The following is a 27,070-nucleotide window of genomic DNA, read 5'->3' as shown; positions in this document are numbered from 1 at the left end:
AAGAGCATTTTCACTGTCTTGACACTCTTGCATTAACGTCAAGTTCTTCTCCTCGAGCTCGGTAAAGATTTCCAAGAGCTGCAGTATTTTGCTGCGAGAGAGTTGAGATATTTGGAATTAAAATGTACAAAACAGACCTGGCTTGGATGGCGGAAAAACATTTGCTCCTGTTCGCCATCGTCTCCATCTAATGTTACATCTCCCATTGATTAGATAAATGAATGTCAATGAAAGAGACAATATCACCTCCAGATTCCGAGGTACTCTCAGCTGCTGCTGGTTCCTTTTTCTGTGATATTTTCTGCTGCGCTTGCTCTTCAAACCACTCTTTTGACGTAAGGCTTACAAGAAAGTCCTTGTACTTCTTACATTCGTCCAGTTGCTCCTTATACTGCAGCAACCTGGAATGTTTTAGCAGGGCTCCTCTCTATGAAAGCGAACTTTACCTTGTTGAGATCTCGCTTCAGAGCTGAAATATTGCTGTTCAACCTTTTTGCCTCCGCAACCTATATTGCGAAATTTGTTATCGTGGATGTCCTTGTTATTTTATGAGTATGATGGTCGCATGCCTTGTCCTGCTTGAGCCTTGTTTGCATTTCAGCCTTCCTGATAGCCTCTTGCACCTGGCAAAATGAACATCTTGCTTTTATGATTTGAAAAATCTTTTTGTGGGCCTTACCTTCTCATCGTTCTTCTTTAGAAACGCATCAAACTCCAAGCTGTCCTCTGCAAGCATTTCCTCGCTTTTCCTTAAGGCCTGAAAAGGTCTTTGATATAAAGTAAAAGAGAATTGTTTACCTCCTCTCTCTGGAAAATTTTGTCTTCCAGCTTCCTGATCTCCGCCCTCTTCGTGTCCAAGCTCATTTGCACAAGAAAAATTTCCCGTTTCTTGGCAATGAACTCGGCCATATTCTCTTTTTCTTTGTGGTAGTGTTCCACCGGAAGTATTGTCACGCTCCGGAGCTTCTCCATCTCTTTTGAAATTTGCTCGTCGATATCTATCATGTCCTGCAAAAGCAAGCCAAATCGGTAACGAAGAATGAAAAGTTGGAAAAAGCATACTTGTCTCAGTTCCTTGGACCATCGCGTAGAACCAAGTTTTGAAGCAAACGTAGTCCTCTCAGCAACTGGGAGCAGATTTTCCCTTCTCTTTTGCTCCTTGAGCTTCTCCTTCTCCAAAGACCTCATCCTCAACACCTCTTCGTCGGGAGGCATTTGGAATGGTGTTTTCGACCATAGCCTGAGAACCATCCCACCAAAGAAAGAATGAGAATGAAACAGAACTACGCAAACTTGAAATTCTTACTCGCTGAGATTGGACTCCCGGCTTGTAAGCTGCCGATCCGAGTAGTCCGTAGAAGTTCCAAAACCATCCTGGAAAAAAAATGTATTGAATAAGAAACGACCAAAAAGTCATCTAGAGAGCGTACCTTTGTGCTTCGAGAGGATTTCGGCGAGAGCTGCATCACACACAAACAATGTAGCTCATACATTTACAAGAAATGCCGAGATTTTTGGAAAAAATGGAACGAAGGAGCTTACGATTCCTGTCGTGTAGATCTCCATGCTGGATAGCGCGATCGAGCAGCACGCTAGAAGCTGTGAATCAGCACAACAGCAGCAATCTTCCGGACAAACCACAGATCCCCGCGCGCTATAAGCATGCTCCAACCATGTCCGGCCACATGGAAAACTAAGAACCCTAGAAAATAAAGAGACAGAATGTGCTTTAAACTGACGTAATATGCCGCTTGGCGGCGCCGCCGGTCAACTTTGGAGTGTTGGCGGGGCCGCCAAAGATGAAATGGCCTAGTAGTACACGAGCTTTGGCGGAATACCGAGCGGCTTCTCTAGGGTTTTAAGAAAGATCCGCCAAGAAATTCCAGCAATGTAAGATTTCGCAGGGGTTTTGGAGCTCTAGTGGATCGATCGGCGATGGCGAGGAATCAGTTCGTGGGGACTGTCATCCGGGAAGCAAATGGGGTGGATTATGGTAGATTCCTTCCTCGGCAGTATGTGGGGAGCGGCGGGCGGCGGCACAGCAGCGAATTTACTGGCGTTTGGCAGCATTTGATCCGGGACAAGCCGATTCTTCCCTTCCTCATACCAGTGTTTCTTCTAGCCTGGGCGCTGGAGAGATGGATCGTTCCATTCTCGAATTGGGTCCCGGTGTGTGTCACGGTGTGGGCGACTATTCAGGTAAGTCTTTATAACTTTAGTTCGTTATTAAAACCATCGAGTTTTTAGTATGGACGGTATCGACAGCAACAGATTGTGGAGGATCTAAACAACCGATGGAAGCGACATTTTCTCTGCACGCAGGTAATTTGATTGAAGCTTTCGATCATCGCTAACGCGTGAATTTGCTCAGCCAACCACGCCTTTGGAGCCTTGTGAGTGGTTTAACAAGCTTGTCTTGTGTATATGGCCAAACTATCTGGAGAAAAGGTTGTCCTCGAGATTTCGAGCGCTTGTACAGGTATGGTTTGTTTTCGTTACTATACCGCCAAACATTTTTTTGTGCTCTTTTAGCGAAGAGTCAAAGAAAAGAAGCCCAGGCCGATTGTAAGTTTTGTCCTCGGTGTTTTTATCAGATTCATGTGTTAATCAGTTGTGGTTGTCATATACAGCAAACCATTGAAGTGAATGATTTCGATCTGGGCAAAGCTCCTCCTCTCTTTGGGCTCCAAAGAACATTCTGGTCATTGGAAGACTGTCAGGTTGGAACCATTTTATTCTTATCCTTACTTTCTGATTGCATTTGGGATGTTTTCAGCCAGTTTTGCATATGGGATTCGAATGGGTCAGCAATGAAATGAGTGTTCTCCTCGCTGCGAAATTGTCAGCTCCTTTTGCCGGGAAGGTAGCACGTATAAACATAAACTCTATTCAAGTAAGAGGTGATGTAAGTCTTTCCTTTGCGTTGATGTTTAAGCTCTCAGACGTTTTCATTTCTTTTCAGCTCCGGCTTGTTCCTATACTTGACGGACAAGCTATATTATATGCGTTTGAGTCGACACCAGATGTAAAACTTGGTGTTGCATTCGGCAGCGGAAACCAGCATCTTCCTGCTACTGAACTTCCTGTCGTTTCGTCATGGCTGGTTTGTCTTGCAGTTCCTTAGTCAAGCATTTCTTTACACCGTCTTTTCGTTGCCCTTTCAGGAGAAGCTACTTCTAGATACCTTGAATCGTACAATGGTTGAACCCCGAATGCGATGCTTTTCCCTACCTGTACGGGATTCGAAAAAGCGTGTCACCGGTGGTGTACTTTCAGTATCCGTGCTGACGGCTGCAAACATACCCAGGCCAGAAAACAGCTCCAGGACGACAGCAGGTGACAGATATTCCAGCAACGGCAGCAGTTTCAGCGGAACATTTGTCGAGCTAACTCTTGGAAATCTCTCGAGGAGGACTGGGACATCTCCAAAGTCGACGTGGGACGCTCCGATCACCATGGTTTTTCACGGTAGCGAGGCAACACTGCATTTGAACGTCTACGAACAAAGGTTTCAGTCAGTTAAATCCGATTTTCTAGGGACATGCGAGATAAAGGTGACGTGTCCTTTGTGATATCACTGAGTTCTTACGTTTATGTTGGAACAGTTCAAGTACGTGTTCGATGGTTCCACAACATTTTGGGCTGTAGGACGAAAGCCCGGAGTTATTGCCGCTCATGTTGATCAGTGTGACAGAGAAGTTCAACTGGTTGTTCCTATTGAGGACAAATCTGGGGAGGTAATTATTTATTCTTCCTCTTTTATTGCCTTAACGCGGTGCTAACTTTATATGACTGAACAGATAACCGTGAAATTAGTTCTAAAAGAATGGTGTTTCGCGGACGATCCAACAAATTCTCAGACACCACTCTTGCAGTTAGATGCTTTTCGAAGCACGCGGTACCTCACGGGCAGAAAGATCAAAGTCACAGTAGTTGAAGGAAGGAATCTAGCACCAAAAGATAGGAGCGGAAAAAGTGACCCTTACTTGAAACTGCAATATGGCAAGGTACTACTGATCTCTTACTGTCTTTGTAAAGAGCTTATTTGGGACTTACAGATTCAAAGGAAAACGAAGACAATTCAACAAAACCTCAATCCCGTTTGGAACCAGGAGTTCGAGTTCGACGAATACGGGGATGGAGAATACATAAAGATCAAGTGTTACGATGCTGACATGCTCATGAATGACGAGAATATGGGAAGCGCGAGGATTAACTTGCATAGCCTTGAAGCAAACACACCCAGGGACGTCTGGATACCTCTGGAGAAAATAGACACAGGAGAAATACACTTAATTCTTGAAGCAGTTGACACGAGGGACTCCGAGGTATGTTAAAACACCTTGTTTGTTCTTGCTAAGTGAGTTACAAGTGTTTTCTTTCAGACGGAGGATCATAACATGACATACATTCTAGAACTTATTCTCGTGGAAGCAAGGGACCTTGTGGCCGCGGACTGGAACGGCACTAGTGACCCATACGTTAGCGTGCGCTATGGTACCGTGAGGAAGCGAACAAAGGTACTAAGAACTTTCTCTTTCGTGTGCTTGGTTTAAGACAGGAAAACTTGCAATGCAGGTTATATACAGGAGCCTCAGCCCCTTGTGGAACGAGACCATGGATCTGATAGATGATGGAAGTCCTTTGGAGCTCCACGTCAAAGACTACAATGCAATTTTGCCAACCGCATCGATCGGCCACTGTGCCGTGGACTATCAGCGCCAGGCTCGAAACCAAACTGTTGATCGATGGATCCCGTTGCAAGGGGTCGCTAAGGGACAAATCCACATCCAGATCACGCGGAGGGAGCTTCGGAAGCAAGAACACCCGCCGGCGATCGAGAGACAACGAAGCAGCCGAGTGGAAGAAGTCTCCGGAAGAGTAAGCTCATCGTAAGCTGATCGATGCTAGAAAGTTTCTAAGCTTTGTTTTTTTTTTGTTTTGTTTTGTTTTGTTTGGTTTTGCGATCGTCTTCCAGGTCCAGGAAGTTGTCTCGAGGCTGTTTAGCATGGTCGATAGCGAGGACGTGAAAGATCAAATGCAAGCGCAGCTAGAGGAGCTCGTGAATGCCGAGCAAGAACAAAAGGTTTTGGTGCTCCAGCTCCTCAAGGAGAAAGAGTTGCTACTATCCAAAGTGAAAGACCTCCAAAGAGCCATGACTGGCCTCGTCTAACGTAAGAGAAAAGTAAAATAATTCCATGTATAGAAAAATTCTCTATATAATCTATGACAATGTAATTTGGAAAATTTCTTCATATATTCTCTGACCAAATCGAATATAAATAATTCCATGACAATGTAGCTTCTTTTATAGACCAAATCTAAGCTTAGATGATATAAGAAACTTAACGTTTAGTCATGGTGGAAGATAAGAACTAGGACGTGACACCACTCTTAAACGAATAATTGACTGACAAGATTCCATGAGTGAAAGGTGAAATTTCAAAGTGGCGGACCGTCGAGATTGGGCGTGAGAGCGCTTGTATTGGCGCCATGGTCGGCGTGTTCCCGATTTTAGGGCTAGCGTAGAGAATGTGATCCTCCTCTCCTCCTCTCCGGCGCATCGCGAACGCGATCTCTTCTTTTCTTGATAATCCGATCGATCTCGCCGCTATCGCGAGCTGTGGGTGTGGATCGTGGATCATGAAGTTTGGGAAGAGATACACTGAGTATGTGGAGAAGGAAGGGCGGCGCCTTCTCGAGGGGTGCTCGTATGTGGAATTCAAGCGCCACAAGAAGCTTCTCAAGCGTTGCGGCCGCCAAGAACTCCTCAAGGCGCCATCGGCCGGGGATCCATCGTGCAATTGCCCTGTCGCGTGTCCAGGTAATTGGATTTTCGCTGCGATGCGTGACATTCATTCTCATCGCGATTGAATTTTTTTTTTTTCTTTGAGCCAGTCTGCGATGGGAATTTTTTCCCCAATTTGCTCAAGGAGATCTCGGCCGTGATGGGCTGTTTCAACTCTCGAGCACAGCAGCTCCTGGAATTCCACCTCGCCTCCAAGTTCCAGAGGATGCTACTGCGCATGAGGCACAACTTTGGTGGAGATCACGGCGCGATGATCTATCAGGGAAGAAACTTGGTGAACTATGCCTCGATGAACGCCATCGCCATTCGCAAGATTCTAAAGAAGTATGACAAGGTATTTCTTCGCTAGAAAGCCTTGCTTGCTTCTTTTTCCACTGTTTGGATGGTGCTTCACTTTCCAGGTGCATTGCTCGGTAGCTGGGCGAGCTTTTAGAACACGACTCCAAGCCATGCAAGTCGAGCTCCTCCAGTCTCCATGGCTGATCGAGCTAAGTGCTCTCTACATCAACCTCAAGGATAAAAAAGATGGTCAGAAGGGTGAAAATGGCGAGACTAGCAGTGGTGAGAACTTATCCTTTCCCGAGGGACTGTCACACTGCTCTTGTGAATTTGGCGATTCCAAGGCTACTCTCCAGTGCACTCTCGTCGACTCGCAGACGTTTGAAGTGGATCTTACGTGCTCCATCTGTCTGGTAAGACGCGATTGGTTTTTAACACCGATTCATGGCTTGAGCTTTGTTCTTCCTTTAGGAAACGCTGTTTGATCCAGTCGCTCTGGGATGCGGGCATCTCTTTTGCAACACCTGTGCTTGTTCTGCGGCTTCCATTCCAACAATTCAAGGCGTCAAGTCTGCCACCAAGGAGTCCAAGTGTCCGCTTTGTCGACAGGTAAAAAGGAGCTCTATCAACACACAGTTAGAATGTGAACTTATTTTTTGCATTTCTCTTTTGTCTTTGACTTTCCCCGTGCAGCCTGGCGTGTACCTGACGGCGGTTTTACTCACGGAGTTGAACTTGATGATCAGAAACAGGTTGGTTTTCAGCTTCTTTGATTTCGTGCTAGTGTAAAAGTTTTTTCTCGGTTTGTGTCACAGATGCAGGGATTACTGGGACGAGAGACTCAAGAAAGAGCGCGTGGAGCGCGTCCAGCAAGTTAAGGAGCACTGGGAGAATCAAATGAAAGTGGTGCTCGGAATGTAAAGTCGCCTTTGTCAATAACATTCAAGCTCGTAAGATTTGAAGGTACAAACTTTTCATTTTTGTTCTTTCGTCCAGGTTTTTACTTTATAACACATGATCAGCAAAGTACCATGGTGTTTGATATGGTCGCAGCCAGTGTCTTGGACGAGTAGCCACCGTGATCAGCAAGCACAGCGCTATGGTTGCGTCGTGCGAACTACAGCTTCGCGAGAAAATCTTTCTCCTGTATTAAGGTGGCGGAACCAAGGCTCTTGCTCTTCCTGTTCACGAAGTGGCTGGAACAAGCTCCCAGTTTCGTGTTTTGCTATGGATTTTGGTAATGTAGGCCACGTAGTCCTTGGCCCTGCACAAGATAAATGTAGAGGACGAATGCTTGTTCCAGCAAAACTTACTTGGATCCATAAGAGCTCCGGCAAGCTGCTTCCATGGTTGCTTTGGCAGCTTCCAAGTTTTTCTAGGAATCCAAGAGAGAAGTTAGTCCCGGGGTTTCTAAAACGATGGATGGCTGGCTACCTGAGCGTCATAGTAGAGTGCTGCGTACAGTGCCATGTAGAAATACTCCTGGCCATCGTCAACACCCAAATCCGAGAGCATCTGCCTTGAGACGTCACAAGAACCTCGTTAGAGCATCTCTCGGTTTGAGAGTTTTCTCTCTTTCACCTGTTGTGGATCTCCTCCGTTTTTGTAGAGCTCATAGATCTTGTTCATGAAGGGCCTGTCATCGTCGCCAATCTGCATTGTTGTTGTATCAAAAACTCACAAAGGAGTTGGAGAATTCTAATCTCGATCGAACTTACGGGTGGTAGTCTCTTGCGAGCCTCCTCCAATCCATCGATGTGAGCATCGCAGAGAAAGCACCACACAAGCTACAAGAAAAACGCAAGAAAGGATGATCAACAATCTCAAGTCTCGAACGAACAAATCCACAAAACCTCTTCCGTGTCATCTGGTCGAGCTTTGATGTTCTCGCGAAATTGAGTGGCCGCCTCCTCAAACCTGTGCCAGAAAGTTGGAGTCCAAAACGTGAAAATTCGTGTGCCTACTTGTTGAGATAGAACAGCGTGAGGCCTCTTTGCCAAAGATCTATATAGCCAGAAACAAGCAAATGAGATAAAACTATCATCACACTTCTCGACTTACAAGGCAAATCATCGGGGAGAACTTCCAAACACTTATCGAAGAACTCGAGCGAGCCATTCAAATCCCCCTGGCGCACGAAGAAATCCAAGAGAACTTCTCGAAATTCGAAGCTACATTTCGAGAATTTCCATACCTCCACAAAGAGCTCCATCCCCCGCCTCTTGTACTCGGCGGCATACCTCGTGTAGTAGCCAATCTTGTCTCCCAGGGCAAATCCCGTCGATAGAATCACCGCGACCGCGGCGGCGCTGGCCGCAGCCGCGAGCTTCACCCACACAGGCCTGTGTTCTTCCTCGACAACCGCGAGAATCACCGCTGCGTGGCCGGGATCAAACGATCGCCTCTGGAATTGCGAACCCCGCAATCTCACGCCCGGCACCACTGCCCGGCAGGCGCCAGGAGCTAGCGGCGGGGACGACGCTGGAAGAATTCGCGCTGCCAGGGGCAAATTCGCCCAGCACGAAAATGCCGCCATAGCTCCAAGCTCCAAAAATTCTATGGAGGGAACCAATGGCTCCCGGACCGTCCGATCCTCTCTTCTTTCGTCCATCCCACCGTCGATTTGGCTATAGTTGAAAATATCTCTCTCTCTCTCTCGCTTTCCATCCAAAGAGAAGCTACAACAAAAGCTACAAAGAATTTTAGAGCGAGGGGATTACAGTGTTAAGCAGTGAGGAGAATCAGCAGCTCCGCCGAGGAGCCGAAAAGGAAAAAAAAGTGTGACAAAGGAAAGATTAGAAGACGATCAATCGATCGATCGATGCAAGTTTCCTCTGCCATTGCTGCCTCAAGCTTGCCCGGAACGATTTTTTTTGTGGTGTTGGTGGTGGTGTTGACGATCTCTTCCTTCTTTTTTTTCGATCTCGTTTGTGACCTCTCTCGGCCTCGCTCCTACGGGTTTGCGGAAGAACTGCGAGCTTGGAGCCGCATTCTCTCCAGTTCCAGCTAAAACATGACACGATCGAATCGATCAAAAACCACTTTTGGAAGATCGAAGTTTTCGGAGCTTACCACTTTTTTCACTCGATCGTTTGCCGCCGTGGCACCGCCAGTAACGTTTTCTGGGAGGTATGGCTCGTTCACTCTAACGTCCCCCATCACCAAAATTGTGGCTTTGTCCCACCGCACTGGAAGCCTGGGATCAAGAACAATAAGTTCTCACGCAAAGTTCTATAGCCGTAGCGAAAGAAGAGAACGCTTACGTTTTGGACAAAGCATCGAAGATGTCTTGAGCTTCCTGTGTCACTCCAACGCCGATTCGCTCCGCCTCGGCCATAGCCTGCCTGCCAAGAGCGCAAACAATGAGAACTGGAGAACAAAGAGACGATCACAATTTTCCACTTCAAAGCAGCGTCTTCACGAGCCTTGAGGCTGGCAATGTCGATGAAACGCGGCCTGGAATCGAAAGAGTCCTCCAGTTGCTTGATCACCGTCAGCTCCTTGATGAAAGTCGCCTTGAGGAAGCGAAGGTTGCCACGAACACCAACGTCCCCGCTCTCCTGTTCATACCAGTCAAGGAAGCGCAAGCTCAAGAACACGAACACGCGAGATTAGGGCTCTTCCGGATTTTCCAGCAAGAAGCGCGAGATCGAGCGCAGCAAAAGGATATGAATCACGACCATGTTGAGAGCCTTGTCGAAGGCGAGGACATGGCCCTGGAGATCGTCGCCGAGGCTGGTCCGAATGCGGAGAAGATTTCCCTCCGCAATTTCGGTGCCCGCAGCGGGATCCATGACACGGCGCCGGAGATTTCGAGCTCACAGACCGTGAATCGCTACGCCATTTCGTGCTCCTATCCGCGAATCGCACGACCGGAAGTCGCCATAGCCTAATCCCCTCTGTACTGAAACCTCCAAATCATAAGAACCCTAACCAGTTTAGCCATAACCACGCTCGGATTATCCAAAAACTCTTGTCATTTAATCAAATTAAACGAAAGCTAATGGAAGGAAAGAAAAGAGAACCACCATGTACAGAATAACAAATACCACCCCCCACTGGCAAGCTTGCCTTGATTCGTGTTGTTTTCTTAGGCCCCTTTCAAAAGTGGTCACTCTGTGCCATCTCCGAGGAACTTTTTTTTTCTTCTTGTTTTTCGTGTTTTTCAGCGTCCAGCGTTGGTTTTGGCTTTGTCCAAGACGCAATCGTAATCGACCTCGGTTGGATCTGTGGCCTGCAGCTCCAGATGAACTCCATCCAATTCTCGGCGGAACCTGTCCTTGGAGCTCGCGTAAATCATCTTGGATTTCACTCGAGAGGTGTCCGGAGACCTGGAAGAACCACGGGAGGAAAAGATCTATAGAGATCCAAACGAAGAAAAGAAGAAAAGATGGAGCTTGGGCTTGCAACTTACCAGGAGATGAAGAAGATCTTGCTCTTGGGGCAATTGTCGTCGGTGACGAAATCAAAATCGTAGACGGCATATCTGCAATCGTTCTCGGGGAGAGAGGCGGTGAAAGCCTCGTAGCTCTCATCGGGTCCTCCCAGTTTCTCCACCACTACTTGCTGGGCTTTCTCGTCGATCTTGAAAACCACATAGCGGTGGGTCTTCTTTCGCTTGAGCTCCATGAACTTGAGCTTACAGTCGTCATGGACAGCGATACCGGACGCCGCATTAGCCTGCAAGAATCTTCGCTAAGCACGGACTAGAGGAAAAAAAACCTAATTTTGGATCGAGAGGAGCTAGAATCGGAACCTACCATCACGGAAGACGATTGCTAGAGCAGCTGATCCCCCGAAATCCAGCACGGCACCACATGATTTCAATCAGATCCATCAGAAGCTGGAATAAAGAGCGCAGCGATCAATCGATCGATACCTTATTCTCGCAGATCGAGGAAGAGGAGCTTCAGATCTCCAGCCGCCGCGGTGGCGCTAACCTAGATCACGAAAGCTTCGCGCCCCAAACACAAACCCTCACGCCCACCACACACGGAAGAGAGAAAGAAGCAAAAGCGAGAGGACAAGGCGGCTGGGCCCATTCGTACGTGGCCACTAGCCACGTACGGAACGCGGTGGACCGGACATGGGATCGATTCCTGCCACTGCCATTTTTAGGTCTTCGATTTTGTGTTTAGGGTTTGTGGCGATGGCGCTCGCAGCCTGAGAGGGAGCGGCAATGGCGGGATCTCCTCACGACAGCTTTGCCACAGCGTCGGCGGTGGTTGGAGGAATCCGGGCTCCAAATCCTCCTGTTGCGTCGCCCAGCCCTGGAAATGTCCGTGCTTTGCCAAGCTATCCAATGCCAGGGTATTTGCCGCCGCCGGCCGGGCAAGGTCAGTGCTTTGCTCTCCTCGTTGCTAGATAGATCGATGCATTTTTCTTGCACTGGCATAGAATGTGTGTGTCCGTGCTTGGTAATCGATTGATGACGGGATTCTTTCTCCTACAGCTCTCCATGGACAAACCGCCCGATCTCTATGGCGTGAATTGTCGTCTTTGGTATGCTTTTAGAAAACTTTATTTTCCTAGTTCTAGTTGAACTCCGCATTCTAGTGTCTCCTCTCTCAATCTTCTTCATGCCATATCTAAGGAACAATTGACATACTAAAAGTTTGATTTTTATGCTTTCTAACGCTCGGCTTGGTCAGTCCCTGGTCCGAGGTACTCGGCTCCTCCATTCGCTCCGGCTCCTCGGCCAGCGATGTTCCCCCGTCCTCCTCCAATTGCTGCCGGGAGCCCGGCGAGACCACCGGTTGGAGGTATGCGACCTTTGCCAGTTTTGAAGCCTCCTGGCATGCCCGACATGTCCGCAAAGCCGATCTTCGGAGCTGGTCCATATGAGAAACCATTTACAACGGTCTACGTCGGGAAAATTGCTCCTACGATAGAGGATGCGTTCTTACGGAATGTTCTCCAGGTAAGAGTGGTTTGTTTATCTTCGTTTTCATGCTTGCGTTGAGGCTTATAACCTGTATGCAGCTATGTGGACCTATTAAAAGCTGGAAACGGGCTCAGGATCCAACAGCAAGCGCTCCCAAAGGATTTGGATTCTGCGAATTTGAAAACGCGGAAGGAGTTCTTCGTGCACTGCGGCTTTTGAACAAGAATAGCTTGGATGGGCAGGAGCTAGTGGTAATTCTTGACTGAAGTTTTTTCTATCTCCATGCGTCTTAACTGCTTCCATCATGCAGCTTAATGTTAATAAGGATACTCGTGAGTATCTCGAGAGATATGTAGCAGCTAAAGAGAATGACAAGCTCCTAGAGGAGGCGGCACAGGAAGAAGACAGCGAAACCGCTCCTGGTGTAGAAGTTCAGCCTTCTAAAAAACCTGTCAAGAGTGCCGACGGCAATCCGAAGGCTTTTGGCATTGTGAACGAGGCAGATAAAAAGGGCGATGAGGATGCACTGATTAGATTGAAACACTTGCTTGAAGATCGGTAACGTAGCAAAGCATTGCTTACGGTTTTTACGACTGGTTTTTGTGCTTAATAGTGCGAGGTCTAGACCTTTGTTCCGACCCCATGCAGACGGACGCCCTCCTTCGACTCGAGACGCGTCTGCCAAATCCAAAGATGCAGATGTCAAAGGTAAGCAATCTATATGGTTGCAAATGATCTTAATCTGTTTGATTGTTTTTTCTCTAGATGATTTGAGTGGCAAAAATGACGACGAGAACAGCAGTGACAGGGTGGAAAGAATGGAAACTAGCTCTTCCGAGAGGGGAAGAAAGGATAAAGACCACCGGGAGCGCGAGAATGACAGAGACGTTGAGAGGTTTGAAAGGGACCGGGAAAGGGAGAGGTTTAGACGTGACAGGGACCGCAACGCTAAGCATCGGGACATTGATCGTGCATATGAAGAGCACGAGCGCGAGTGGGAAGCTCGCGAAAGAGAACGAGACAGGCAGCGGTTGCATGACAAAGAGCGCGAGAAGGAAAGGGAACGTGAAAGAAAGAAGGAGGTGAAGGAGCAGGAGGACGATAGTGACGATGAAGGGAAGAAGCGGCGTTACAGGCCAGAGGAAAGACGAAGGAGGAGGATGAGAGAAAAGGAAGAGGATATCGCTGATGCTATAAGAGAGCAAGAGGAACTTCTCGAGGCAAAGAGGCGTAAGGTGGAGCTTGAGATGCAGGACGCACTACGTGCTGCGAAAGAGGCTGCTGAAGCAAGCAAGGAAGATGTCACAATGGAGATTGACAGTGAAAGTACGTTCTTGTTCAACAGTTTTATCGTTGTGTTCTAATGGTTTTCTTTCCTGTCAGATGAGGATGGCCCAGCTAATGATGACTACGAAGCTACTGCTGGAGAGTCCGCCAAAAGCGACCAAGAGATGAAAAACATACCGAAGAAGTTGGGATTTGGTATTTCGGGGACTGGAAAACGTGCGACTCTTCCTTCACTTTTCCACCAAGAGGACGAAGAAGAGATGCCCAAGGATCGGATGCTACGTCCTCTTGTTCCTATCGATTATTCTGCTGAGGAGATGCAAGCAGTAAAAACAAAGAGATCGCCATCTGCGGAGGATGACAGAAAAGATCGGAGGCACAGGGATAAAAGCAGAAAGGATAGAGACCGGGACCGGGACAGGGACGAGAACTCGAAAATAATGGATGCCAAGCAGTTGATAGATAGCATTCCAAAGACAAAGGAGGAGCTTTTCAATTACAGAGTTGACTGGGCGATTTATGATAAGGTACGTGGATTTGTATCTCATCTTGGCGCGCTAACATCGTGGCGTTTTCCTCTTTTCTTTTCTTGCAGCATAAACTCCACGAGAAGATGAGACCGTGGATTTCAAAGAAGATAACCGAGTATCTGGGGGAGGAGGAAGTTTCCTTCGTCGACTTCATTGTGAACAACACCTGCAAACATGTAAGTGCTGAATCGATGCTGGAGAAGCTCTCTGTCTTGGATGATGAGGCGGAAATGTTTGTGCTCAAGATGTGGCGGATGCTTATCTTCGAGATTAGACGCATTGAGACAGGCCTGGCTAAACCAAACTCCTGAGTTCCCAGGTGAATTGCCATAAACGTTTTAGCTTGTATCTAGTGCTGCTTCTGACGAGTTTATGCTGTAACATTTTGGTTTTTTTAAAGTGAAGAGAGCTTCTCTCTGTGTTTTTCGGAGCTCTTGTCATTCTTGGTACGTTCGCAAGTAAGTGCTGTGAGGACTTCGTGTTAGAAAGGTGGAGTTTTCCTCTTGTTTTTTTCGCTTCTACGCTCCGCCTCCTAACTGCGTACCTTGTGGAACTGCGCAGGTGTGTTTATAAAAAGAAAAAAACACCACCTCCATTTTCTCTCTTCCTTCCTGGCATCCAGAAAAACAAAGATTAAACTCTCAAAATCCCAAAAAGAATCTCTCCTTTCGCTTTGGCAACACTGCACATTCGGTTGTCACGGTACCGTTCCCATCATACCTGATATTTGAGCTTCACATTGTTTTGTCACTCTTGGCAGGGAGCACGGAAAGCTGGCCATGGTGGTCCGTGTGCTTCGCTCCTTCCACAAAGAGCTCTAATTGGGATACAACTGGTGACAAGATCATGTGCACAGGCAAGATTGGTCATTCAAGTCACCGCTTTTGGTATAAATGCCTGGTTGTTTTGGACAAGGAGCGAGGACCAACCGAAATCAGTTAGATCCACTAAACTATGGTTCCCTCGCAATTCAATGCAAAGGAGAGGAGAAGGCAGGCATGGAGGAGCAGCACAGGGAAGAGGACACGTCCTTTTGGCGGAAAAAAGCTTCTTTTTTTTTTCCCGCTGATCGGACTCCGTAGGAGAGGACCACACTGAAGTGTCGAGACGAGAGGAGGCGTTATCGCTTTTTGGAGCTGGCAGGACAGGCTCTAGCAGGGATGGGCTACAGGTTACAGGGGAAAGACGCGAGAGCTAGTTTTGGAAGGTCCTTGCGACGCTCTCGCTCCCCCTTTTTTTTAAGTTGCGTGCGGATCTCGCGCTGGTGAAAGTGAGGGGCGGGGGAGATCAGAGCAGCATGGTCAGAATCATGTGATCCAGCAGCACGAGCAGCAGCCAGCAGTGGTGTAGAGTGTGAAGGAAGACGAGGAAATGATGGGGCCGCGGACGGACCATCTCCATCACTCGTAAAGGAGGTGGTGGCGGAGAGTTTTTTTTTGCTTTTCCTCCGACGCGGATTGCGGGCGCCGAGACTGGGACGAGAAACTGTTTCGCCAAGACCGAAAAGAGTGAGCTTTTTGTCGAAGATTGACAAAGCAGAGAAGACACAGCAGCAGCCGCAACAGTGGCAGTGGTTACAGTAGCTGGCCATTGAGATTTGAGCTCCAGAGTCAACCCCCCTCGTAAATCTCGCGTTGCGAAAGTTCGACGTCGACGACAACACCAAGTTTATGCTCTCACTCGTTCGTCAGCGGCAGCGCGGTCTACCTTTTTCTCTTCCTCTTTTATTTTTAAGACAACGACGACCGCGACTGACTTGACCGATGCAAAGAAAGGATTTTGAGGCGGAGAAGAGGACCACAGAAGATCAATCCGTATCTTTCGGAAGTGCCGGTGATGGCATCGCAACTTAGTCCACGCTGGTGGTTTGTCCCGACACACATCAAGCCCACATCCTCCACGAAGTCGTCGTTTATGCTCCGGGATGGGAATTACGCCGCCCAGACGACTTTGGTGGTGGTCATATCATAGCTGGGGACGAAGTGGAAGAAGAAGAAGAAGAAGAAGCAGCAGCGACGAAGAAGAAGGGATTAAAAAAACAGAGTCAGGGGATGGAGAGAGATCTGTTCAGAAGAAGATTTATGAAGTCCACGCGACAGACAGCTAGTAACACAGAGACGGTGAATCAGCGATGACGACGGGGCAAAGGCTGAGAGTTCCACTCAAAGTTCACGGCATTAAATGGAGCCAATTCCCGGCGGACATGCATGCTTGGAAAGACGATGGTAAAGGCTGGTGTGGATGACGATCACACAGTGGAACCCACTCTCTCGGCCCCAAAAGGCGTGGTACAATTTCTTCTAACGTCACACAGGCCGCGTGGTTGCTCCTGCGTGGCTTTTCCAAACAAAGGTACGTTGACAAAGAGGAAAGGATTTGAAACTTGTGACCTCTCTTGTTTTTGCTTCCAGCTCGCGAGAATTTCCATCGAGGTGGTGGTAATGTGTTGTGGCTGAGATCCCAGGAGCATTCGCTGTCGAGAGAGCTGCGCAAAAGTCAATGGACAAGATCGCGAAAAGTTGATCCAGCGGGGGCACACTCACTCCAGAATCGATTGCAGAAGGAAAATATTTTCTTTGTGTGGTCGTTTTGTCTTGGTGCTTATGCCGCCTTGATGGTTCCGTCCTCGAGCACGCAGGTGTAATCAATCCTTGGTCTACTTTGTCTCACTTTGTTTTGGTGTTCTCGACTTTAGAAAGCTCTGGAGGGTGACGGAAGACCAAAAACCATCAAGGATAAGTCGGCGTCCATGCACACGTAGATTCGCTTGAAGAGGTAATGTGTTCACACACACAAATCCTTCCTTCTCCATGGCTAACGCAAGCCTTTTGTTCTCTTGTTCTTGCCTGAGGTCCCAGGATACTTGGAATAAGTCGCCTTGAATAAATCAAGTGTGCATAAACTAAGCATGGAGGAAATTCCCGGATCCTGGAAGTTGGAACAAGGACCTGGTAAGTAAACTAGCATTCAAAGTTAAGACTACTTCTCTTTACTCACGAGAAGATCGAACAGGATTTACACTTTATATTTATATGGTTGGATGATGGATTCGCGAATCGTAGTAAGACTCTACAAAATCCAGAGATCTCTGAGAGAGCAAAGATGGATTTTGCTTCGCTCGCCAGCAGCCAGCTTTGTTTAGTCGTCCGCTCTGTAACTTTGGTGTTGTGTTGTAGCCAAAAGGAGCAAGGCCGGGGGAGAGAAGCGACCCGGAGGGCATTAAATGGACGCGCAGGCCAAATGAATGAGAATTTTGGGATGGATCGAGGAAGCGGAGCTGGCGGGTGAGACGAAAAACTAAACGAGACGAGCGAGATCGATGATGGAAGAAGCAAACCCGACTGGAAACGATTTCTTCCCAGTCCAAACAAGAACAAGTTAGCGTTTTGCCGTGCGCTGTCCATCAATCCTCCAAAGTGTGTAAATGAAAGTGTAGCGCTTGCTAAGTTGACGGAAGAACCCACCCATCCTTTGATCAGTTGTACGGAATGGAGGATCACGAGAACCAAGAGAGAGAAGAAAAAAAAAAAGAAAGAAAAACCATGGTTGGTGTGATGGATCACGATGATCCGACCAGCTTCAAGACGTTGCTCCAGTAATCTTTGCTGTGCGATGGGCCGGCATCGGGCCACTCGAGCACGGCCAGAGTCTCCTGCTTGTGGTCTTGGAGCTCGCAATCCGTGAGAGGATCAAACACCTCGCCCAACCCACTGGCAGGGCTCACCACCGAGGACAAACCCGGGAGAATTCCTCCCATCCCAGCCAGGATCTCGTCGCTGCCCTCCACCTCGCGCTTGGGCGCGTGATTCCAGCAGAAGAAGCCGCTGCTATCCACGGATTGATCCGGGGCGAACAGAGTAGTGGTGGAGCTGGGCGGGCTCGCGGATCCCTCCGGAGACCACAGCGTCGAGGTCGGGGACGCGTGATTGTGGTGGAATTGCTGGAGCTGCAACTGGAATTGGAGCTGCGAGGCCAGATCCGAGCTCTGGAGCTGCGAGGATGGCGAGGAATTCCCGTGATCTAGCGCTGGCATCGTCCACAAATGCTGGTGGAGCTCGTGGTCGTCGCTCTGGCCTTGCGATTGCTGCTGCTGCTGGGCGAGGCGGATGTAATCGCGGGCGAGGCGCGCCTCGGCCTCCTGGCGCGCGATCTCCCACTGTGCCATGTGTGACGAGGAGTTGGCCGAGGAGGTGGAGGAGGAGGTGGAATTGGCCGCGGAGAGGTGGGAGGAGAAGAGGAAGCTCGCGGGCTTGGAGAAGAGGGTGGCGTGGTGATGATCCAAGAGGCAGTGCTCCATGATCCCCATTCCAATGCGCGCCGCGGCTGCCGCCTTGTGCGTGACCGGATCGATGCCCATCTGGAGCAATCGCTTCTTGAGGTGGGTGTTCCAGTAGTTCTTGATCTCGTTGTCTGTTCTTCCTGGGAGATGCCCGGCAATCGCAGACCACCTAGAGATCAATCACAGCCATGAGACACCAATTCGCGATGTGCTTGGAGGGGAATTTGCGAAGAACACGAAGAACACATGAGAGGGACGCGCAAGGAACAAACAAAGAGAAAGAAAATCTCACACACGACCACGACCACCAAAAAAAAACTCCTTTTTTCCACACCTGTTGCCGAGAATCGCGTGGAGCCGGATGATCATCTCCTCCTCCTCGACCGAGAATCGCCCGCGCTTGATGTCCGGGCGGAGGTAATTCGTCCATCGCAACCGGCAGCTCTTCCCACATCGCAGGAGCCCTGGAGGAATTCACGATTTCTGTGAGAAAACGATTCGAGAGAGAAGAAGCTCCACTCCAAATTGCTCACCAGCATTCTTGGGCAATGCTCGCCAGCTCCCATGCCCGTGCCTCTGGATGTAAGCCACGAGCTTTTGATCCTCCTCGGGCGTCCACGGCCCCTTCTTGAGCCCCGCTTTGTCACAACAGGGAGCTCGCCCCATCTCCCTTATACTACTCTCTGGATCGCTCGGCAGCAACTCTCACGCTAGATTTCCTCGCCGCCGATCACAACTCCTCCGCCACACCAAATCGAATTCCTCGCAATGTGAGCTCCCACCGGACGCCAAAACCATCGAGATCCCCAAGAAAATCGACGCCTTTCTTCCAATTTCCAAAGGGAGGAAAGAGTGATTTCTTTAAACGCGAGGCGCACCAGCGGAAATTTCGAGCGAGCGAATCTCAAGCTATAGCACACAAAGTTTTTTCTTCTTCCTCTTCCTTCTTTCTCTTCTTCGTTTGCGCCTCTCTCTCTTGACCGCCGTGGAAGAAGTTCCTCCAAAAAATTATATACCTGGCACACCCCAGCACACACGAAGTTTCACGCTTAATTAATACCGAAGTTAAAGTTAAACCAGCCCGGTTAATCCATTTCCACTAATCTGGCGTTTTACCGTTTAATTTGGCGGAATCCCGTCATTCCGCTGTCTTAGCTGTGTAGCGTGAGCCAAAAAAAAGGGGTAGAGATTGTCGTATGTGTATAAATTGGCAGTGGCCCATAATAGCGTAGACTTTACTGCGTCACGGCCGTCAACTCGCTGGCCACGTGTGCGACTGGGAGAGTTTAGGGCTTTCTTGTTATCGTATGAATGAAGATGCGATACGATTAGAGCATCGTATATGAGTTGACTAGTGGATGAAATTTGGCGCGTGGAGACGCCGTACTCCACCGGCGTTGACGATGCATCTAGCGTTCAACTTTTGAGCAATACGGACCCGGTACGGAACGATGCCAACGTAAAGGGTAAAATGGAGCCGCCGACACTGTATGCCCCCGAAAGCGTATGTACGTATAAACGACAGAGCGTGGCTTTCTGGCAGCTCCAAGTCAACGGGCGGTGTCCTTAACACCAAGGACGCTAGCCTTCATTAAATACAGCCCGTCTCTGCCAGAGAACGCGGAGAGAAAGAGTGCACACGAGGGCTGACACGTTGGCGAGTCCGTGAAGTTGACCGGCTCCCTAAAGTATATCAATAATTTGGATTTTATAATTCTAGACTAAAATTAAGCTAAAATTTAAACCTCACTCTTAATGTTAGCATACATGTGTTTAGATAAAACTTTAAAGATGTATTTATATAAAAAAGTATATTACTGTCTAAAATCTCTTAAATATTAAATATATGATCAAATAGACCATTTAACCATATACAGTATATTCTTATATTGTTTTGGCAAATCCAAAAGATCCTATCATAGTCAAAGCTTATATTAATCTATCCATTATAGCTACTTAACACAAATATTTTTGGATATGTTTATATTATTTTTTCTTATCCAAAACAAATTTATATCTTTTTTCAGCTTTTTAATTGTCTTCTCTATCTAAATTATTTGCAATAAAGAAAAAATTAAATTAAATTATTTATATAATATTTAATTAGAATATTTAAAATACTTAAAATATTCTTCTTTAAGTAAAAAATATTTAATTTTTATTTAGTACATTTATAAACATAAGCTATAAAAATACAAAATACATAATAGAGTTATTTATTTTTATCATGGAAAAGGGTTTCTCTTTTTAATCTTGATTGCAATGGAAATTTTAAACTTTAAAGATTGGAATACAAAATTGAAACCTCATTCGCAATTTGTGAAGCGTTTCTCCTTTTTATTAAATAAGATGCAATAGCATGCACATATGGAAGATTACGTTGGGCAAGGTAAAACCCAAATTTAATTTTTAAAATAATTTAAAATATATAAAAAAATTAATATTAATTTTGTCAAAATTTATTATACTCTAATTTACTTCTTTTTAAAGATATTATTATTAGTTTTTACCATTTAATTGATGAGTATCATGCTTTATCATGTGTATATACATGATAGAAATACTTAAATATTATAAAATATAATAAAAAGAGCTAAAATACCATTAATATTTAAAAAATTACATGGAAACCATAATTTTTACTAATTTTTTTATCATCACTGAAAACTTAGATTCCAAAGTTTAAAAAAGAATCAAATTGTTTTTAAGTTTTACCTTTCTTTATATGTTCATACAAATATTAAACAATGTATATTTTCATAAATTTTCAGATGGCTCTAAAACTATATGACTAAAATCAAGTTTTGTGTGACTCTAAATACTCATTATTTATATATAATTTTTTCATAAATTATACTTTAACTTATTTTCTATAAATATTTTAATCTTATGTCCATTTCTTTATAAAATAAGAGATAATAATATATTATAAAAAAATTTGTAATAATTTAAATTATATATTTTATTTTAATGTTGGCATTTATATTAAATTTGTGATTATTATGTAAGCATTTTGATTCACCAGTAACACAAGGCTTTCAAAGCTCAACATTTACTATAATAAAGTTAATTTTATTAAATAATATAGATATTTCCACTTTATGGCATCTTTACAATCATGTATATCTTTCTTTCTAAAATAAAAATTTTATTAATATATTCCATTTTTTAAAATTTAAAAAAAGTAATCAAAACTGTTTTAAATAAATATATTACATTAATGTGCAACAAAATCTAAGGATTCATAGCTAACTTAAATTGCAAAATCTTTGCCGAATAAAAGGGTTGTTATGGAAACTAACTTGCATTTCCTCCCTTTCAAATAACTAACTTTCAACATATTATTAAATTCCCTAGTTGTTGAAAGTAAGATATAAACACATATACAATATATATATATATATATATATATATATATATATATATATATACTTAGAAATTACATTGAATAATTTGTTCTTTTTTTTCTATTTATCATGGTGCTTGTACATGAATTGCACATAGTTGGAAATAAAAGAATTGTACTTAATGGTATGTAATTTGTTTTACTTAGTTTTGTATTCTTAATTGTATTCAAATGGGAATGTATTAATAAAGTTAAACTTTGACAACCACTTATAAATCTCTGACTAGACATGTCCTTTTTTTTTCTATTCTTGATTGACAGACTGCAGCTGGCTATATTGTGTTGATGAAAGGATTACAGGGTAGCTTCCAAGCCTGCCAGGAGGACACATCAGTGCAAATTCTCTCCTCTTTTATCCATTTGTCTAGGAAGATTTGCGTGCATGTAATGTTCCATCTATATGTGGCCCCAATATCATATTTATGCTCCAGGTTGCAAAATGAACAATGGCTATAAAGTTTTGAAGAAGTTACACTTGACACTCCTAGAAAAGGTTATGGAGCACACACTGTGGTCCTCACTGCATTCACTACATGCACGCAAATCTTGATGGATAAAAGAGGCGAAAGGAGAGAATTTGAACTGATGACCTGTGTTTGAGTTGGAAATTTCTCAAGTGTGTAGTAGAGGATATGTGCACTTCGAGGCTGTACAAGCTGAGATTCGTTTAGGATGACGGGGCTTGCACAGCGCCAAGAGCCAAGGCTGGGACAATCACTTCATACATGCAACATCTTCCTTCCATAGAAGAAAATCTCCATTGAATTCATATGGACATCCACATATGATGGTTTCCGCGGAAGACTGGCATCCTGATGCGGGTAAGCATTGTTCCCGCGTTGGTCTATACACGAAAAGGAGACGACGTATCCGCACTTTATAGTATGTTTCTTGACCACGCCATACTTTTAACTTCGTGATATCTGAAGGGAACTGCATTGACAGAATTCCAGGTGGCTGTAATCTCTCCCATCACCTTGTTAAGAAGAACATGTAAAACACCTATTTTCTTTTCTTTTTATTCTTTCAGTGCTTTAACTAATTTTGTTCATCTTACAAGCTTTCTGTATAACTCTTGAATACTTCAATGACCAACTTTACGATGTCACGGCCAGTTTATTCTTAACAAGGACTTACTGTTGTCCTACACGGATACTTGAAACTGACATGTTTCACGACATTCAAACACTGAAAGTGTCCATGGATTAAGTCCCTTGACTGCCAGCTGCAGCATCTGTAGTCACACGTTTGTGGAAGATCAAATTTTTCTCATGTGTTTTAGTCCACATGAGCTGCATGGCGGACACTAACTCGAAGTCAAACTGGTGCCCGGTTTGCATGGTAGGCATGGATCCAAATTGCAACAATGGGAGCTTTCCTCAAGATCGTAAAGGGAAAGGTCACGAACGAAGCACGGGAACCAATGTGGAAACAGGGAGTCTAGTGATTTCTTTTCTCTCGACTGACTGTGACACAGTTTGAATTGCTGAAAAGTCTCCAGAAGGGAGAAGCTCTGCATGAGCTACAGCTCTCGCCTCCGATCAAGTACAAGCACAGGCCTTCCAGGCCGCAATCTGGCTATATCAACACCAACATCAGCGGCAACTCCAGCAGAAGACCCCTACACAAAAATCGCGCGCGCTCAAAGCGAACAACAAGCTCGTCATCCTCTACACCTTTCTGGTGAGGTACGTTTGTTTTCCTAGTAGCTTCTAACTAGGGGAGGACTTCGGAGTGTTGCCTCATCCTCCTCATCCTTTCGGCGCCGGTTATGATGCCTACTTTGATCCATTCCATTCAACAGTTGTTATGTTTTGTCTGAGCATGAAAGGTGACGCTTTCGAGGAGCCACTAGATTTGTGTGCAAAATCGAGGTGGAGCGATTTAGTGGCGCTCTACACCCCCACAGGCTCGGTAAGCATTCCACTCCCATTCTCTTGCTGCTACAATCAATTCCTCTCGTTCTTGCAAGTGATTCCTCTTGTCCCTCTGTTGCGCGCGATTCCTCTCGTTCTTGCCCTCGTCATCTCCCTCTGTTCGATCCATGCCGCTGCCGTGACCAAGCCCTCACTAGATTGATGCTTAATTCTCTCATGCGATGCTACTGAATCCTGTAGATTGCTCCCTTATCCATGAATTGGAGCAATTTCAAGTCCTGCCTGAGCACAACCAGGAGCCAACGTGATTTTAATGGACGTGGTGTTGAATGCTAAGTAACATTCAACAAGCTGCCGAGCAGTCAGCATGCTACGTCTTGAGCCAGACTTGAAAGTGCTTTTTAAGAAGCAAGAAAGTATGAGTAACTGGAATCGTCTGCAAAGTAATCCTCCCCCATCGTGAGTCAAGCCGAGTATCATTCGATCTTTGTTCCTGCCGTAGAAGACCAAGAGAGCCACGTACGACGAATGCGGGGGACCTCTTCCAGATATCTGGGAAGTAAGCTTCTTTTTTTTTCGTGTTAGAATAACTACCTTTAACTACCAAACGAAGCCAGGTACTCTAGTATAACATTGCGCCATTCTTGAAGAGTATTGTCTTGGCTGTGGACGGAACACTTCATCATTCGAGCTACAACACTCCTGTTCCATTGGCTCCAGCTCGTGTTGCTACCTTCTGTGAAAAGGTATCCTTTGAGATTTTCATCCTTACCTCACTTCGCTAATAAGCAGGTGAGTCGGCGCACTACGTAGTGCTTGTTTTGCCCATGAGATTCCATTCGATGAGCATCTGTAAGCTCTATTAACATTATGAGAGAGACCGCGACCGTTGAGAGCAAACGGCTCAGATCGCTCCACGTGGAATAGGAGTTTAGGGTTTATGGACAGTTTTGGGAGCTCTCCGTTTAGAGGGCAGGGATCCCATTTTCTTTTCTTGAGAGCCCGGCGCCGATCGATCACAGGTGTCTGGAGGTGGAAGTGATCGCTGCAAGACGAGCCGAGGGGCAGGGGCAGGGAGAGGCGCGCGCTAGCAATGCCCTCCTCTTCAGTGAATATGCGAGGAAGCACTACATCGTTGGGATTCGGGGTCCGGAAGAACAGCAATGAGATTGATAAGGCCGAGTATTTGGCCGTAAATGCAGCTCGGCGAGGGGCTTCTCCTGCCGCTGCAAGGCGTCGTGGATGGAAGTGCGGCATCACTGCTGTGGCAAAATTTCGGGAAAGGAGGATCAAGTTGGAGAGTAACAATTCTTTCTGGTTTCCTTTTTCTCTTTTGTTCTATAGTTTTATGCTTCGTTGCTTACAATTCTTCGTTGTTAGGCGGACAAACTTTTCGAGGAACCCTATCGTCAAGCGGAGGAATGGAGAACTCGTGAGATTGCAAGAGACATTGCTAAGAAGAGGGTATGATAGTTTCTTTCTTCCTTCCTTTCTTGTTTGACAGCAGGTTTGCTCAGATGGAAAAAGATGAACGATTTTGCTCAAAAGAAAACCGTTAAGGAGGCGAGGTTGCGATTGGAGAAAGAGGTGCAGCCTATGTACTCGCTTACACTTTATCCCGTCTTCGTTTGCAGATGGAAATGGTGCTAGTTGTTGAAAAACTCCAGGAGTTGCGTTCACTTCGCGTCCAGAAACTTAAGAAGCAAGGTTGGGGCCATTTCGTTCATCTATGGTTTTTTCTTTTTGATATTCTTGCTTTTGTTTTCACAGGCCATCTATTCCCAGAGGATGACGATGCATTCACGGAGAGCGTGCTTCCTGCAAATGCCGAAGAGCAAACAACAAGGAATCCTTCCACGGACGATGAAAATACCATCAAAGAAGCACCACCGTAATCTAGTAACACGAAAAGAAGTGAGGAACTGGATCAACGATTGCCTCCCGACCTCTACCGCTACTATACTATGGTAGCAGAATCGACATGGGAACGCTGATAGAGGTTTGAGTACGCCTGGGATTTCGTACTTATAGCAAGTTTGCAGGTTCGAAGAGGCTGGGACACATACTGCACCGGGTGGGAGGTACGTTGGAATCTTCTTTTTTGAGTTTCTGATGCAAGTGTGGTGTTTGTTTGGTCATTCCTTGCAGCCGAACTCCTGGTCACTGGGTTCAGCCTGTAGCTCCTTCGAGCGAGGCTTGGGCATCTTTCTTGATAAACAGAGAGAACGTGCTCTAACTTAAAGCTGGAATTTTCACCATCCCCGATTTTTATATCAACGCCAGAAATGGTGTCTGTACGAAAGGATGAATTCCGGGTAAGCATCCTTTGATTTTACATGGATCTCGACATCCAGCCAGGAACCGCCAGTGACGACTTGATTCCCAGGCCCTGAAGAATAATCGCGTACAAAACATGGAGGAGGAAAACAAAGCGATGCGCAGTTCACGATAAGCTAGAGGTCAGCTTTCGATCTAAAACTGGGAGAAACTTTACCAAGGACGTGAACACTGCATAGATGGTCGGCATTGTAAGCGAGGTAAGCGAGATATTGATCCCCATTCCGACCACCATGTACGAGGCGAAGCATGGGTGTTTATGGTGATCTGCAAGAGAAGAGGAACATTTGGTCAAGTAAGCCAAATGAATTTCTTTGAACCAAGTTGAGGGTGTTTTCCTTGATCAGCCAAGAGGACAGAAACACAAAGTCAATCGCTCCAACAGCACGGACCTGCAACTCTAGACAGTGAGAACATCGAGCGAGTTTCGTGCATACCAGTGTACAAGCAAGGATCGAGACGCCCCAGTTGATTCTCCATCTGAGCAGCAGCGTGTTAGAGAATGGAAATCTAGCGAGCGAGCGAGCGAACTCCACAAAGCACCCCATGGCAACGCCGAGAAATCCGTGCATCAACTAGACGAAGAATTCCAAACGTTTGTGAGATATCTAAATCTGTGTGAGGAAACACCTACGACGTAAGAAAGAGCCTTGAGACCAGCAATGACGTGAAGAAGCAAGGCTGTGATCGCCTAGAGAACAAATGTTTTTCGAATACAGCAAAGATGAAAACATTCATTGTTTTGCGACCAGTGGCCACGCCCCGAAGATGACAATAGGAAGCAGAAAGAAGCATCCAAAGTAAGACTGTGGAGTAAGAATTGAGAAGAGAGAAGCTTACCTCGAATCGAAATAAGTTTCTAAGGAAATAGGCCAAACCCGCGCTGGATGCAAGCATGGCGCGCTCGACCCTTCTTCTCCCTGCCTCGAAAGAGATGAAATCCACAGATTGCTGCACCGAAAAGGCTCCAGTAGCCTCTTTCCCTTGCAAGCCGAGTCTTCCTCCCTGTGAAAGAAGTAGTGTCCCTTCGCACAGTATTCATCGGCCAAGGAATGCGTCGAAGCCCAGTGGTGACGCTCGCGAGAATGACGATCCACAACGCACGCATGGAAGAGGAAAATTCTACCAAACTAGCAAAATTGCAAGACATCAAGCACTTCCAATGGTTCAGTTCACATTTTATTCTTTAGAATTTATTCAAAGCACTTTTCATGTGAATTTAGCAAAAATCACCTGGTGACCAGACTTCAACTGCCGGAGCACCATATCTATACACACCAACCCTGCATTTGGGTCCAAGAGCAACAAATGATGGAGCAATGCATGCAGGAGAAGGCACACAAAAAGAAAAGCTTGACCAAAATGATGTTCCAAGTGATCCA

General features: G+C 46.1%; 9 protein-coding genes across 18 annotated transcripts; 4 read left to right on the top strand and 5 right to left on the bottom strand.

Moving 5' to 3' along the window:
- Positions 1-58: 58 nt before the first annotated feature.
- On the bottom strand, positions 59-1,676 carry LOC9633489 (cilia- and flagella-associated protein 100). 2 transcript variants are annotated; one of them, XM_024675710.1, is made up of 11 exons: positions 1,639-1,661; positions 1,543-1,592; positions 1,431-1,460; positions 1,307-1,374; positions 1,063-1,240; positions 799-1,008; positions 680-757; positions 447-623; positions 247-391; positions 138-187; positions 59-91 (listed from the first exon to the last, which is right to left on the bottom strand). In XM_024675710.1, the coding sequence occupies exons 2-8, from the start codon at positions 1,564-1,566 to the stop codon at positions 507-509; spliced, it is 705 nt and encodes a 234-aa protein (XP_024531478.1). In that variant the 5' UTR covers positions 1,567-1,592; positions 1,639-1,661; the 3' UTR covers positions 59-91; positions 138-187; positions 247-391; positions 447-506. The 2 variants fall into 2 exon arrangements, with proteins under 2 accessions (XP_024531478.1, XP_024531477.1); XM_024675709.1 differs by having other exon boundaries at positions 1,543-1,676.
- Positions 1,677-1,784: 108 nt separating this feature from the next.
- On the top strand, positions 1,785-5,257 carry LOC9633488. 2 transcript variants are annotated; one of them, XM_024675732.1, is made up of 14 exons: positions 1,785-2,199; positions 2,248-2,322; positions 2,372-2,479; positions 2,533-2,565; positions 2,631-2,720; positions 2,777-2,893; positions 2,963-3,103; positions 3,165-3,554; positions 3,606-3,737; positions 3,801-4,007; positions 4,059-4,328; positions 4,386-4,520; positions 4,579-4,881; positions 4,979-5,257. In XM_024675732.1, exons 1-14 carry the CDS (start codon positions 1,936-1,938, stop codon positions 5,171-5,173), a joined length of 2,460 nt encoding a protein of 819 aa, XP_024531500.1. In that variant the 5' UTR covers positions 1,785-1,935; the 3' UTR covers positions 5,174-5,257. The 2 variants fall into 2 exon arrangements, with proteins under 2 accessions (XP_024531500.1, XP_002970855.1); XM_002970809.2 differs by having other exon boundaries at positions 1,786-2,199; positions 2,777-2,905.
- Positions 5,258-5,460: 203 nt separating this feature from the next.
- LOC9632973 (probable E3 ubiquitin-protein ligase BAH1-like 2) lies at positions 5,461-7,054 on the top strand. Its single transcript, XM_002970808.2, has 6 exons — positions 5,461-5,824; positions 5,899-6,143; positions 6,211-6,501; positions 6,560-6,697; positions 6,782-6,840; positions 6,904-7,054. Exons 1-6 carry the CDS (start codon positions 5,644-5,646, stop codon positions 7,007-7,009), a joined length of 1,020 nt encoding a protein of 339 aa, XP_002970854.1. The 5' UTR covers positions 5,461-5,643; the 3' UTR covers positions 7,010-7,054.
- On the bottom strand, positions 7,042-8,715 carry LOC112346547. The gene is made up of 9 exons (XM_024675776.1): positions 8,283-8,715; positions 8,150-8,216; positions 8,053-8,092; positions 7,942-8,005; positions 7,807-7,875; positions 7,670-7,741; positions 7,523-7,603; positions 7,402-7,463; positions 7,042-7,352 (listed from the first exon to the last, which is right to left on the bottom strand). The coding sequence occupies exons 1-9, from the start codon at positions 8,697-8,699 to the stop codon at positions 7,274-7,276; spliced, it is 951 nt and encodes a 316-aa protein (XP_024531544.1). The 5' UTR covers positions 8,700-8,715; the 3' UTR covers positions 7,042-7,273.
- A 52-nt stretch (positions 8,716-8,767) lies between these two features.
- Positions 8,768-10,003, bottom strand: LOC9632972. Its single transcript, XM_002970654.2, has 5 exons — positions 9,759-10,003; positions 9,491-9,650; positions 9,352-9,432; positions 9,161-9,284; positions 8,768-9,094 (listed from the first exon to the last, which is right to left on the bottom strand). The coding sequence occupies exons 1-5, from the start codon at positions 9,880-9,882 to the stop codon at positions 9,041-9,043; spliced, it is 543 nt and encodes a 180-aa protein (XP_002970700.1). The 5' UTR covers positions 9,883-10,003; the 3' UTR covers positions 8,768-9,040.
- Positions 10,004-10,047: 44 nt separating this feature from the next.
- LOC9633487 (actin-depolymerizing factor 1) lies at positions 10,048-11,104 on the bottom strand. 2 transcript variants are annotated; one of them, XM_024675777.1, is made up of 4 exons: positions 10,968-11,104; positions 10,849-10,891; positions 10,503-10,768; positions 10,048-10,419 (listed from the first exon to the last, which is right to left on the bottom strand). In XM_024675777.1, exons 2-4 carry the CDS (start codon positions 10,849-10,851, stop codon positions 10,254-10,256), a joined length of 435 nt encoding a protein of 144 aa, XP_024531545.1. In that variant the 5' UTR covers positions 10,852-10,891; positions 10,968-11,104; the 3' UTR covers positions 10,048-10,253. The 2 variants fall into 2 exon arrangements, with proteins under 2 accessions (XP_024531545.1, XP_002970699.1); XM_002970653.2 differs by having other exon boundaries at positions 10,849-10,875; positions 10,968-11,103.
- Positions 11,105-11,216: 112 nt separating this feature from the next.
- Positions 11,217-17,179, top strand: LOC9633486 (RNA-binding protein 25). Of its 7 annotated transcripts, XR_002992481.1 has the most exons (16): positions 11,217-11,424; positions 11,740-12,008; positions 12,071-12,223; positions 12,283-12,530; positions 12,586-12,680; positions 12,738-13,298; positions 13,356-13,786; positions 13,855-13,965; positions 14,035-14,108; positions 14,190-14,278; positions 14,351-14,491; positions 14,550-16,141; positions 16,201-16,427; positions 16,485-16,564; positions 16,648-16,740; positions 16,802-17,179. XR_002992481.1 is itself a non-coding variant. In XM_024675774.1 (9 exons), exons 1-9 carry the CDS (start codon positions 11,268-11,270, stop codon positions 14,098-14,100), a joined length of 2,091 nt encoding a protein of 696 aa, XP_024531542.1. In that variant the 5' UTR covers positions 11,217-11,267; the 3' UTR covers positions 14,101-14,238. The 7 variants fall into 7 exon arrangements, 3 of the variants coding, with proteins under 3 accessions (XP_024531542.1, XP_024531543.1, XP_024531541.1); XR_002992479.1 differs by having other exon boundaries at positions 13,855-14,108; positions 14,190-14,247; XR_002992478.1 differs by having other exon boundaries at positions 13,855-14,108.
- Positions 17,180-17,316: 137 nt separating this feature from the next.
- Positions 17,317-19,063, bottom strand: LOC9633485 (transcription factor MYB4). The gene is made up of 3 exons (XM_002970652.2): positions 18,602-19,063; positions 18,403-18,532; positions 17,317-18,237 (listed from the first exon to the last, which is right to left on the bottom strand). Exons 1-3 carry the CDS (start codon positions 18,732-18,734, stop codon positions 17,349-17,351), a joined length of 1,152 nt encoding a protein of 383 aa, XP_002970698.2. The 5' UTR covers positions 18,735-19,063; the 3' UTR covers positions 17,317-17,348.
- A 5,372-nt stretch (positions 19,064-24,435) lies between these two features.
- LOC9632970 (U11/U12 small nuclear ribonucleoprotein 59 kDa protein) lies at positions 24,436-26,439 on the top strand. Its single transcript, XM_024675573.1, has 10 exons — positions 24,436-24,668; positions 24,732-24,815; positions 24,869-24,938; positions 24,986-25,058; positions 25,122-25,350; positions 25,394-25,432; positions 25,500-25,666; positions 25,738-25,810; positions 25,868-25,983; positions 26,036-26,439. Exons 1-5 carry the CDS (start codon positions 24,445-24,447, stop codon positions 25,244-25,246), a joined length of 576 nt encoding a protein of 191 aa, XP_024531341.1. The 5' UTR covers positions 24,436-24,444; the 3' UTR covers positions 25,247-25,350; positions 25,394-25,432; positions 25,500-25,666; positions 25,738-25,810; positions 25,868-25,983; positions 26,036-26,439.
- The last annotated feature ends 631 nt before the right edge of the window (positions 26,440-27,070 follow it).

This window comes from Selaginella moellendorffii, unplaced genomic scaffold, assembly GCF_000143415.4.
Source record: "Selaginella moellendorffii unplaced genomic scaffold, v1.0 SELMOscaffold_15, whole genome shotgun sequence".
NCBI lineage: Eukaryota > Viridiplantae > Streptophyta > Lycopodiopsida > Selaginellales > Selaginellaceae > Selaginella > Selaginella moellendorffii.
This window is presented reverse-complemented; position numbering and strand designations above follow the sequence as displayed.